Genomic DNA, 11,908 nt, shown 5'->3' on the forward strand with positions numbered 1-11,908 from the left:
AAGTTATGCTCATAATTGCTAATAATTAAAACTAACTAAAAACGCATAATTTGAAATGAAAATAGAAGAGGAAAAAAAAAGGGAAGAATATCAACAGTGCTTACAATTTCTGTCCCACCAATTCATCAAAATAACATATATAATGATAAAAGGAAAAAAAAACAATGTTTCAGCTTTAAAAAAGCAATAAGAAAAAAAAGAAAAGAAGGAACATATCTTTCTCTACAATTTGAGCAATTCGAAATTAAAAAAAGACTGAACGAATCTTAAAATAGGGTAACAAAGATAACTTCAAGAAAAAAACCAATAAATGGTTACAGGAAAATTCATTTTCTTTTTATCTTTCCAATTATTACATTTAATCCAAAATTAATTCATTTCAAATCAATAATGGTCATCTAATCCGGAGTATACCATTTTTTTCATTTCCATTTAAATGTTGCATTTTCAAAAATTGATCATTAATTCCTCTCCGATCTCAACCATTAGCTAATCTTATATGATGTAAGATATAAACTTTGTAAGATATAACACTTTGTAAGATATAAACTTTAACTACCTCCTAAAAAATCATTCCTAAGCTGAAAAGGAAAATGAAGTAGGAATAAAACATTGAATACAAACCGGGCCGCGCAATAGATAAGATGAGCAATTTCTCTTACAAAGTGAAAAAAAAGGAGAAAAAAAAAAGGAGCGCGTATCCTATTTTAGTATTCAAGAATAAAGAAAATTAATACCAGCAAGAAATTTAAAGATTTGAAATTTCAATTAATAAATAACTAAAACTGGTTAAGGCATCTATATCTCATTACTAAATATTTTAAGTGTTAAAATATACACATACCATGGGAATTCTCATACTGACAAGTAATTTGTTTTGCTCATCTTTTGCGCTTTTCTTACCAAATAAATAATGCTGAAAGCCCGTATATAATAAATACCTTGATTTTATAAGATGCTATTTCTTTGGACATGTTACTTCCAACTTTAGCAAAAATTACGATTTTAAAAATGAATCAATCAATTTTTATACTTATTCCGGATTGCATGATCATAATTTTTTCACTCCAAAATAGGTTTCTGAGAAGTTAACCATTTTTTTTCCTTTTACGGAGTTATCTATTCAACAAATCTATTTCCACATTATCGGCATTCTAGAAATACTTTAACAAATCAATTGACCCATATAGCTATTTCTGTAAATATTTGACGATCGCTAGCTCACTATAAAATTTAATCGCAGTTTGTTCGGTAAACTAACGATCATCAAATAGTTCGATAAATTAATTGATCCAGAATTTCATCAATAAACTAGTTGATCAATTCTAAATTACTCCAGCATCCCTCCCATTTCACATTCGAAATCCACGTCACTAAACAGTTGAATTGAACGAGAAAGAACTAAGATACTATGACGAAGTTAATACAAATGAAACAATGGAAAATATAAGGAAGATGTGAACTAATCTCTTCAGGAAAGTAATACAATGACAATAACAACAATACGGAAAGGAGAGAGATTGATCCTGCTGATACCAAATAATACCGTTCATTTTGATTCTTCTTCCCCTCCTTTATCTCCTTTTGCCATGTCTCCCTTCTTTTGTTCTTCTTTAGATGTTCGATTTCGCATCTCTGACTTCTCCCTTTGTCTTTTATATTCTCGGTACGTTACTATTTCTAAAAAAAAAAAAGTATAAATGACAGAAAATCTTAACTCAGATTTCTGGGGGAAATGTAAAAATATGATTGACTTAAATTTCCATTGTCTAAACACAGTAGCATTCATTCACATTAAACTGCTGGAGATAAACATGAATGAACCAACCAGTTGGATTATCCATAAAATATCTCCACATCGTAATCGCTGTTTCTACTTCAGGTCGCTGCCTTATATCGACAATAGTTGGTGGACCTGCAGCTACTACATCACTTTCCTGAATAACAACTTGACGACCTCCATCCAAATTGAGTACCATCCCGGTACATCGAGGCTGTAATCATATTTTCCATAAGCATCAATGGTAGTTCTACGATCCCATAGCTTTAATCAGCCACATTTGGGACAACTACCTACCACTGCAATACATGAATATTTTCTGTATCGCGACTGCTCGACAAATTTAGTTATATTGTGACTTATACAAGTCTAAGTCTTCTTAGTATACGAGCAAAAAGTTTGAAATTTCAAATTTCATATAAAGTTCTTACCTTGGAAGATTTCGAATCTTTATCAGTTTCCTTTGGCACGATTTTGGAATTTTTCGGTTCTGATTCTGAAAGATGAACATATGCTACTTTTGAAATAAATTTATGAAATTAGTATAAGCTGTTCCTGTCATGAAGTTCCATTGTTACCACTTTCATACAACCAACAAAACCAACTCTACCTTTCGACACAGTTCCAGTTGGTTCATTTGGATCAAAGAAGAATGAATAATCTTTCACTGTTGGTTCGCTGCTTACCGTTTCCACATTTACTGTTCGTTTTTGGTCATTATGTTCTGGCTTTTTCTCACTTTCAACATTACCTAATAAATATGAAACTTGACAGCTTTCAATACATTCCATGAGCAAGAAGAGAAACTCGAGAATTGTCAAGCACTTTCAAAACCGTCATATCAAACATAATATGTTACACATACTCACCAGAAATGGATGTTCCACTAACAGTACGTTCTTCTTTAATCGATGCACGAATATCCGACGATGCAAAAGTTGCTTCATTTGGACGTGTTTCAGTATTATCATACAATCGCTGTTTAGCAATATCTGCCCAAGATCGTTGAGCTGAAGAAAGCTCATGAAAGAAATATCATTAATCGATTTATGAGAAAATAAAAAAGAAAAAAAATAAAACTAACCATTTTAATAGGTCCACATCCATACTGCCAATAAAAAAAAAATACTGTGAAAAATTTCAATAAAATATGCTACTTGTTCTGTTCGAAGTGTTTCCGAAGTTATGTTCGAAGTTACAAACCTGGAGCTTTTGTATTAGCAACAGTAACAGTGCTAAGATGTTGTTCCGGTATTTTGCGTTTCGCATCTGATACCCCTTCCGAAAGAGATACAACAGCCGGTGAAGAGCCACTCTGCAACTAAGATTTTCGAAAATCAATTATTCAAGGGAATGTCAGATTGAAGGAAATAAGCAATAAAGTGTTTTATCGAATGGTCTTTATATGTTAAATAAATATGAAAATCGAACAACAGAAACAACAAATGATTCATAGCACCGAAAAATAGTCTAAATTCATTAGAAAAAATACAAAAATGTCGTTGTTTTGACAAATTTTCGAGTGCAAAAAAGTTGGAAACAACTTACGCTTCCAGCAGCAACAGAATATTTCAAAGTCAATGGTTGACTGCCACGACGATCAGGTGATGCTCTACGACTTGTTTGAAGGGAAGATGGTAATCCATATTTCGCCTTCTTGCTCATAGATATTGAGGTAGCAAATTTAGAATGCTCCTGTTGCCGTTGCTGCTGTGGATGACCACTACCACTACTACCGACAGCTTGACCTTTTCTGCTACTACCCTAAAACGGAGACTTCACTCATCTCACATAAGCTTGACGATGCAAATTCCCAACCGGTTTTAAAGATGGCACAGTATCAAACAAACAGGTTTATGGTGGAGAAAATATTTGCTTCTTATATGTTCATAATAACTATCACAAAACTCAAAACAGTTCAGACACTCCATCGGTCAAGCCATGTCGATCAGTCAGCCAGATCTGACAAACCTTGTTCTCTTGTGCTTTCATAAGAGTATTATCAATAATTTCTGAAATTAACATCCGAAGTCGTGGAGGAGCCGAATATTTTTGAAAACTCTGAAAGTTAAATAAAATTAGAAAAAAAGGTCACGAACACAAAGTCCATATAATTTAATTTTTTGTGTACCATACATTTCTTCTTCGTTATCGACCACTTCCAAAATGTCGATGTGGATCGCAGCGATTCAGTATCATGCTGCACTGACTCACACAAAAGTCAATTTTGAAGAGAATGAACAAGCACAGACAAACCTCATAATCAACTGGTGATGGAGAAGTATTTCCACGTGAAGATGGCTGGTTTCGACGATTATCCGGTGGCGGTTGTACCGAACTTTGTCGGGGTCTATCTGCATCACGCCTTACATTTGTTCTAGCACCTCGATCTATCATGCTGCAAATAAATGGATAATATTTTTATTCCAACTTTTAATGAATTCCATTTATTAAACTTTTTTTTTAAAAATTGGATTATATCCCACTGATAAAAAGGTCAAAATTTACTGGATCTTTCTTTCATAGCAAACCTCAAGCTGTAGACAAACCTCATATCGTTACCGTACCTATTGAAGTATACATTCCTCCTATCCATTCCCGACAATGCAGTTTGTTGTTGATGCTGAATCTGAGCAGCAGCACCTCTCCTCTTATTCCTAGCAATAACTTGGATAAATTCGGATTCTTCGGATGTTACTGGTAAAGGATTTATTTCTTCATCATCAGCACGATAGTTGGCGCCATCACTTATGAAGTCACGTGAACCAGAAGCACCGGATTGTTCATCCGTATGATACTGCAACTCAGTTTTCTAAAAATATACTTATTTTATATCGTAACACCAAGAAACTATAACAGTTCTATTAAGGCCAATGTAAACCATTTTAAATCTCAAGACCAATTACCAAAGTATCCTTTCTCAAAGTAGCTACAATAACCTGTTATAAATCTTCAGTCGGAAGATAATGATATGTAATTTCATGGTGCAAAACGCTTCCTAATCTATATTTTTACTTACATCATAATTAATCTAAAAAACAAACAATATCGTCGGAGAAATTGGAATTGGCGCCTTCGTCAGCACTTAAATATTGCTCCTCATCATCGACACCTTCATCAACCGTGCCTTTCGTTGTGGTCGTAGCACCACTTCCAACTTCTTCAACCTTATCACTTTGTAGGGATGACGTTACGACTTCCGTCTACAAAACACCAACTTAGAACATTCGCAAACATAGATTCTTTTTCCGATCAAACCTTGTATTATTTACTATGTACTAACAATCAGGGATAAAAGTCTTACGAACAGTTTTCGCTGAATTATTTGCACTCTTAATATTTAACACATGAATTCTTTATCATTTCATAAAGACAATCAATCCCACTTTTAGTTTTCCGTTCTTTCAATTTTTATCCTGCTTTTTTTTTTGTTTATTTTATACCTCATTCCATGGAACCTAATATCTAGTACAGTATATAGCTAAGATGTAACTAAAGCAAGAGAAGATACCTTCGATGTTCTCGTTCCTGTTATCGATGAATCATGCTTATTTTCCTCATCTACAATAACCACTTGCGCCTTTTCAACATTTGATGTTTCCATATTGGTTGACAGTTCAACTACCTCTCTACCGATGATGACAGAACGTTTTGCAGCCTGTTAAAATAGAACATACCAAAAACGTCATGTTTGGCAAAAGATTAACCGGAAGCAATATGTCAAAAGTTTCATCTAATCACAATGAAACTTTAACCTGTACATGTTGTTTTCAGTGAAAGCAGAAAAGTAAAATGTTTTCATTAGAAATATTCAAGCCTTTTAAAACAATCCATTTCTTCAAAATCAGGTCATTCTATTGGTAGCAATAAAAGAATAATCAAACAAGTACACGATGAATAATCAAAAATTTGCCAGATAATAAAACAAATTTAAAAAGAAATAATTTTACAGGTAGATTCTAGCATCCCTTCTTCTCTTTGTTAAATTAACTTGGATCAAAAGAAAAAAGTAAAATTTTTGCAACCTTATCTGTTTGACGATCTTTTTTGTCGCCCTTTTTACGACCGCCACTATTTTTAGCACCGTTCGCTAAAACAGATGAGTGATCCTGGAAGAAAGAGAAGAAATGATTTTCTATAGCTTATGCAGATATTATCAGATAATCTATGACAAATACCAGTAAATCTTTCCATGCCAAATTCAACGCGGTTACAACATTTTCATATCTATCGCAGTAATGATAATTTAGAATAGTTGGATACAATTACTATTAACAACAGCTATTAATGTTACTGATAAGTGCAACAATAGTAGAAAAAGAGAATATCTATAAATCTTGAGAATATCGATCTGATATTATCGCTAACATGAGTAGTAGTAGTAGTAGTAGTAATATAGTACTAACACTACTAGTAAAAAGGTATTCGATCAATTTGCAGAAAAGCAGCTGCGCATTCCGAACAGGTAGTACCACCGATAGGGTAATGGTACCTAGATAATGAAAATAGCAGAAGCCGAAAAAGATGGAGGAAATTCGGCGAAAATAAAGTAAGAGAAAAGGGAAAAAAAGAAAACGGAAATGGAGGGAAGGAAAGAAAGAGAGATATGGTGGGCAGATTTGAAATGTACCCATTATGTGGTACTTCACAACAATTACCTCATAGCAGTACAACGATTAGTGATCGTTTGCCATCATTACAGGTCTGAATGGACAATACGTTGACCTCAGCAGCATCCTACCCTCTGACCTATCAAGATATGGATTGGTTGGGTATGCGCTGCAAAACAATCAAGTCCTCTCTGAAAAACTCCTCCCCAAAAAAAGTCTACGATTATTTTCGGTTTTGAAAATATCCAAAAAAGATTTCATTTGAAAGCAAAAAAAAACAAAAAAAACCTTAGACCCATTCGTTCCATTCTTTTGATTTCCTTTCGCTTTGCCTTTATTCTCACCTTCGATCCGCTTTAGTATCTCTTCAGGTGATAAATTACCCATATACCCTGAACAAGAAAAAAAAAGTATCATTAAGATTGAAAGAATAAATTAATAAATCAAATTAATGATTTAAACAGTTCATTTTCAAAATTTAGGTTGACCATATCATTTAAACACACAGATCTTTCATATTTATTATAGTTCATGTTATATGCTTGCATCGAATATGCAATACTATTTAATTAAATCATTCAAACAATTTTTACAGCTACATTACTAAGCAAGAGAAAATATCCCCCCGAAATGGATGGATACATCGATATTGACAGAAATTTCTAGTTGCTAGAGGAGAAGATTGAACTTTCAGTCTTCATCTAATAACAATATCTTCTCGTATTCTCTACACTTAATGGTTTTCCAAATCTTTCCCTAAGCACTGACCACTTTGGTCAGTTTGGTCACTTTGGGTTTTTTATTTGTAGCAAGAATATGTAAGGTTCAAAAATAGTCAATTCTGTTAATTTCAAAATAACTTTAATCAAAATTTTCAATATATTAATTTAACAAAAAATTAATTACGGCAACCTTCATCTACTTTTCCACTCATCGCATCATCGCTCTTACGAGATTATATTTTGTTTTTTGTGAACTATCGGTCAAAAATCATTACTCTATACATCAATATCTCCAATGATTTGTGCACAAAAATATTCCAAAAAAAAAGGGAAAAAAGGAAAAAAGAAATGAAATTGATAAAGTAAAGCTAAGATACAAAATTGTAGCCAATGTAGACAGAAAAAAAAAGAAAAAAACAAGGAAATGATAATAAATTAAAGTTCCTCATTTTATCCCTGGAAGAGATAAATGAAAGAGAAAAATGAGTGCAACGGATGAAGAGAAAAAAAAAATAAAATGAAATGATTGGAACGAAATGAGATGAAGTTATTTTCTCTACTGCAAGGAAACTAACAAATACAGGATGCAACAAATCGAGACTGATGTATGTATTATGTGTACGTATGTATATATATGTGTATGTGTATGTATATATATATATGTACTTATGTATGTGTATGCATACATGTATCTGTGGGTCTTTTTTTTTTAAATTAAAAAATCTCATGAAATATGAGACTCCTTAACTTTGGATAAGACTTTTATAATGAATAACTGGTGGTATAGCAGACATATATGCATGCGTAAATCATATAAGTATGACAAAAACATATGCAGGTAAGTGAAAATTTTACTTTTGAAGTTTTTAAAATGCCTCAATGTAGATTTCAGTCCTCCTGAATTTTACATTTCCTAAAGCATCTAGTTAAAAGGGATCTTACTGAAAAAGCAAAAGAAAAAAAAAGACTTCAATATCTACCCTACACAGCATTACACACACAGAAATGGAAGAACAGAACACATTTCCAACTTTTTTTTTTTTCGAATTCCATTATTACAGTTCACTTCTCGAGTGAATGTCATTTTAGCAGCATTCTTTAATCAAATGACATGACCACATAACACATATCATTCTAGTTGTTGTCACAACTTTTTCTCCCTTCCTTCTAAAAACAAAAAAAGAAAAAAGCAAAAAAAAAAAAGCTCAGTAATTTCCAGCATATGATATTCTAAGTTAAACATAAGTATTCCGCACTTTTTGTATCACATGGCACAAATTCTAAACAAACAATCTATAAATCTATCATAATTTAGCAACTTTTACAATATACTGAATTTCAGAAGGAAAATTGCAATGCTTCCTATAGGACCAAGAATGCAAAGAGGTATAATGATCGTGGTCGCATCAAAGTGCAAAAGTATGCAATACTTGCTCGCAGCATGCAAAACATTAAAGTTCTACCCTCTCTATTTAATCAAAATTTAAAATAAATTTGAGAAGTTTTAAAAGATGGAATGCAGATGAAGAGAAAAAGAGGAAGAATGCCATCTATACTTTCACATATACATTTAATAACTAAAAAAAAAAAATCCACGAACTAATAAAACATACACAAGAGTAATATTATCTAGTATATATATATATATATATATAACAGAAATATAAACTTTAAGATTTGCGAATATCATCCATAATTTCGTCCAACTCAATAAATATTACTTCTTCGAAAGAGAAATAAATGAAAGTGCTTAACTTTTATGATATTTGAAAAAAAAAGAAGCGCATTTATACCTTAATTCATTTATCTATACATTTTTATTCTATTATCATTATAACTAGCTTACTGATTATTCTATTAATATTCGATGAATAATGAATATTTGGGAAAAATATATGTTGACAATGAATCATATTATTTTTGCATATCCCTTACTGCTGTCATCATCCAACATAATAATTGCTAGAGATCAACTCAATATGGTAATAGCTCCCACATCTCTTTGGGAAAAAAAGAAAAAAAAAGTGCCGCTAACTATTAATCCTAATCTTACCGTATGAAACAAAATTGAAGTTCCCTCTCAAGTAAATTATTCCTACATCATCACTTTACTTGTATATGAATAAAACTTTCTCGTTATTGATCATGAGGGAAGTTTATTACTTTTCTTATAATACCTTTTAAATACGATTGTTTAAAAATTTTACATTTTCTATGATTTTAAATGAAGTGACATCACTTGATGTCGTTACCGTAGAAAATTTTTTTTTTTTAGAAAACGTGATTTGACAAGTAATTACTTACCATAGTTAGCATCTAGAAAGTAACTTTTAGAAACATATAAGGAAGAGAATCAATCAGAAGATACAAACGATGACAACCATTGAAAATAATAGCAAATTGTAAAACAAAAGAATAGTATCCGCCCATATGAATCGTTTTGAGAAAATTTTTCCAACGAAATCGAAACTTAACGATAATACTCTAAGCAATATATATATATATATATATATATCCCACGAATAATGCATATCAGAAAGACCGAAGGAAATCATCAATCAATCTGACAAACGATTCGATGACAACATCCCATATTTGCAACAATGAGATTTTCAAAATAATGACCGTTACCAATCCCGCTGTACCTCAGACCAGCTTAGAAAAAGTACATTTATTGTAACTCGCTGAATCACTAACCTCTTAATTCATTTTTGCTAGCTGTTATGCTTTTCACTCCACTTACTAAAACCTAACAGTCGAAGAGATATCGTTGAATCTGTACTTCTCTTCTTCAAACATATACAAAGTCTCTTTACTCATTAACAAATGAACGAAAGATATTTCCTATACGGGGAAAATTCAAAGATGAGATATGACAGTATCATTCCCAGTTGTAGATGAAAGAAATGAAGTGGACATTTACAAAAGTAAATCACGCTGCGGAATTTGTAACACTTCAAATCCCCAAATAGAAGCAACGAAAAACGATATTTTGATTCTACGGAAAGGCTCATCAAAAGAATTCATGAAAAATTAAACGACTTGATATAACATCATTCGTTCATTTGTCATCAAACAGCTATGACTTATCTACTTGGCTATTACTGATAAGCCTTATAAGCAGATAACAATAACGAATAAAACTCAGCAGTTTTGAACAGAATCCAACAACATAATTGCTATTTTCAAACCTTTATCATTTCATTGATATCCTTAAATACGATTCAGAAACTGATGCTACTTAAGTTTCAGTTATCGTATTTCTAATTCTCAGCCATTGGATTCTTTCACAATTTAAAATCCAGCTTCTCAGGAAGACAAATAAAGGAGCAATAAAATCGAACGACCTGAATATTTTTATTCCACTAATTCATTAAATTTTAAATCCTGAAACTAATGGTTCATTTAATACTCTTCCAGTATGATGCTCAAAAGAATTAGAAGAAAAAACACAAATCAATAGTCACATTTAATGATGACGAGCTTTTACTTGCAAGAAATAAATTCCTTTAATATTCACATTTTTGACCATAAATGAAATTACAAGACTGTGAAAGGTAAAAGGAATCTCAAATCAAGATAATGGAACAAAAAAACCTGAAAGACTAAACAAAAAAAAAGGAAAAAAAAGCTTTATATGAAAATTTAGTCTTCTATTTTATAAGCTTTTTTATTTAAACTTGGTTCCAAATAAAGATCAAAATAACCATTTAATATCATCATTATTATTATTTCAAAGTACTTATTCTGTGATAAGCTAGAAAATGCATTATCTCATCATCCCCCTCTGCACATTATTTTATTTTTTCGACAAAAAGACAAAAATTAAAATGATATAATAAGAAAAATCAATATGCATAAAGATAAACAGAAAATTAATTGCACATGCACAAAATTCATTTAATGGTAAGCTGAATAAATGATGATAATAATTATACAAAAGTGTAAATTAAACTTAGCAAAAATTTGACGAATAATGCATTTAATTAGCTTAGCTTAGCTTAGTTTCTAGATTGCTTCAACAGATTCTATTCATGAACAAGAAGAATAACACCATATAGGAAATGAAACGGATCAATAGGTGCACCTGCTGAAAAGCAAACTTGCAAAACAGATGCATATTAATTAAACAAAGAAAAATAAATAAATAAACAAGCTGGTAGTTTCATGAATGGGAAAGATGTCAGTTTATTTGATTTTATTTTAGTCACATTCAAAACAACCATTTATGGAAACTATTATTAATTGCTGTTAACTTTTGTAACAGATAAATTTGAAAGTGATTGAAGAAACAAATGGAATTCAATAAAAATTAAGAAATTAATTGAAGGAAAATTCGAGAAATAATGGTATATTTGCCAATGGAATATCTGAAAATTCGCCCTCATAAACATATGTTTATTTTGCTCTCATAGTTTTTTACTTTTTCTAGATAAAATGTCGCAGTGAACTTCGCATAAAATAACATAAACTAAATCTGTAAGTCTTTTATTGAAGCTACAAATATAAAAGTTGTACATTAATTAGAGGTTTTGTTACACCTTTTCCTTCCTTCAAAACTTCAGAGAATTATTCAACGAAGCTAAATTCATCGGACATCACTCAAGAAGATATTAATTTGGACATTAAACATCGTGGAAAATGCTTAATGTCCAAATTAATATTTTTTAAAAGAATAATTGAATAATGAATTATAGACGTACTGCCTGTCTATAATAATAATAACTAATAGTTAATAGTTAATAATTAACAATTAATAATAATAATAAATTAATGGTGATAATGATAATAATAAT

At 31.2% G+C, this 11,908-nt stretch overlaps 1 protein-coding gene across 1 annotated transcript in view; it reads right to left on the reverse strand.

The window, feature by feature from the left end:
- Nucleotides 1-1,335: 1,335 nt before the first annotated feature.
- Nucleotides 1,336-11,908, reverse strand: part of LOAG_18658 (hypothetical protein) — a gene marked incomplete at its 5' end in the record, with an annotated part of 27,002 nt that continues 16,429 nt past the window's right edge. The window contains 14 exons of the mRNA XM_020451323.1: nucleotides 1,336-1,680; nucleotides 1,829-1,994; nucleotides 2,212-2,276; nucleotides 2,391-2,531; nucleotides 2,650-2,790; nucleotides 2,984-3,095; nucleotides 3,329-3,544; nucleotides 3,752-3,841; nucleotides 4,037-4,178; nucleotides 4,348-4,577; nucleotides 4,825-4,983; nucleotides 5,292-5,438; nucleotides 5,806-5,889; nucleotides 6,679-6,782. Coding sequence (XP_020304900.1) covers nucleotides 1,550-1,680; nucleotides 1,829-1,994; nucleotides 2,212-2,276; nucleotides 2,391-2,531; nucleotides 2,650-2,790; nucleotides 2,984-3,095; nucleotides 3,329-3,544; nucleotides 3,752-3,841; nucleotides 4,037-4,178; nucleotides 4,348-4,577; nucleotides 4,825-4,983; nucleotides 5,292-5,438; nucleotides 5,806-5,889; nucleotides 6,679-6,782 — 1,928 coding nt within the window. The 3' untranslated portion in view covers nucleotides 1,336-1,549. The remainder of the gene's footprint in view (nucleotides 1,681-1,828; nucleotides 1,995-2,211; nucleotides 2,277-2,390; nucleotides 2,532-2,649; nucleotides 2,791-2,983; nucleotides 3,096-3,328; nucleotides 3,545-3,751; nucleotides 3,842-4,036; nucleotides 4,179-4,347; nucleotides 4,578-4,824; nucleotides 4,984-5,291; nucleotides 5,439-5,805; nucleotides 5,890-6,678; nucleotides 6,783-11,908) is intronic.

The sequence above is a fragment of the Loa loa genome, assembly GCF_000183805.2.
Source record: "Loa loa unplaced genomic scaffold supercont3.428, whole genome shotgun sequence".
Lineage (NCBI taxonomy): Eukaryota > Metazoa > Nematoda > Chromadorea > Rhabditida > Onchocercidae > Loa > Loa loa.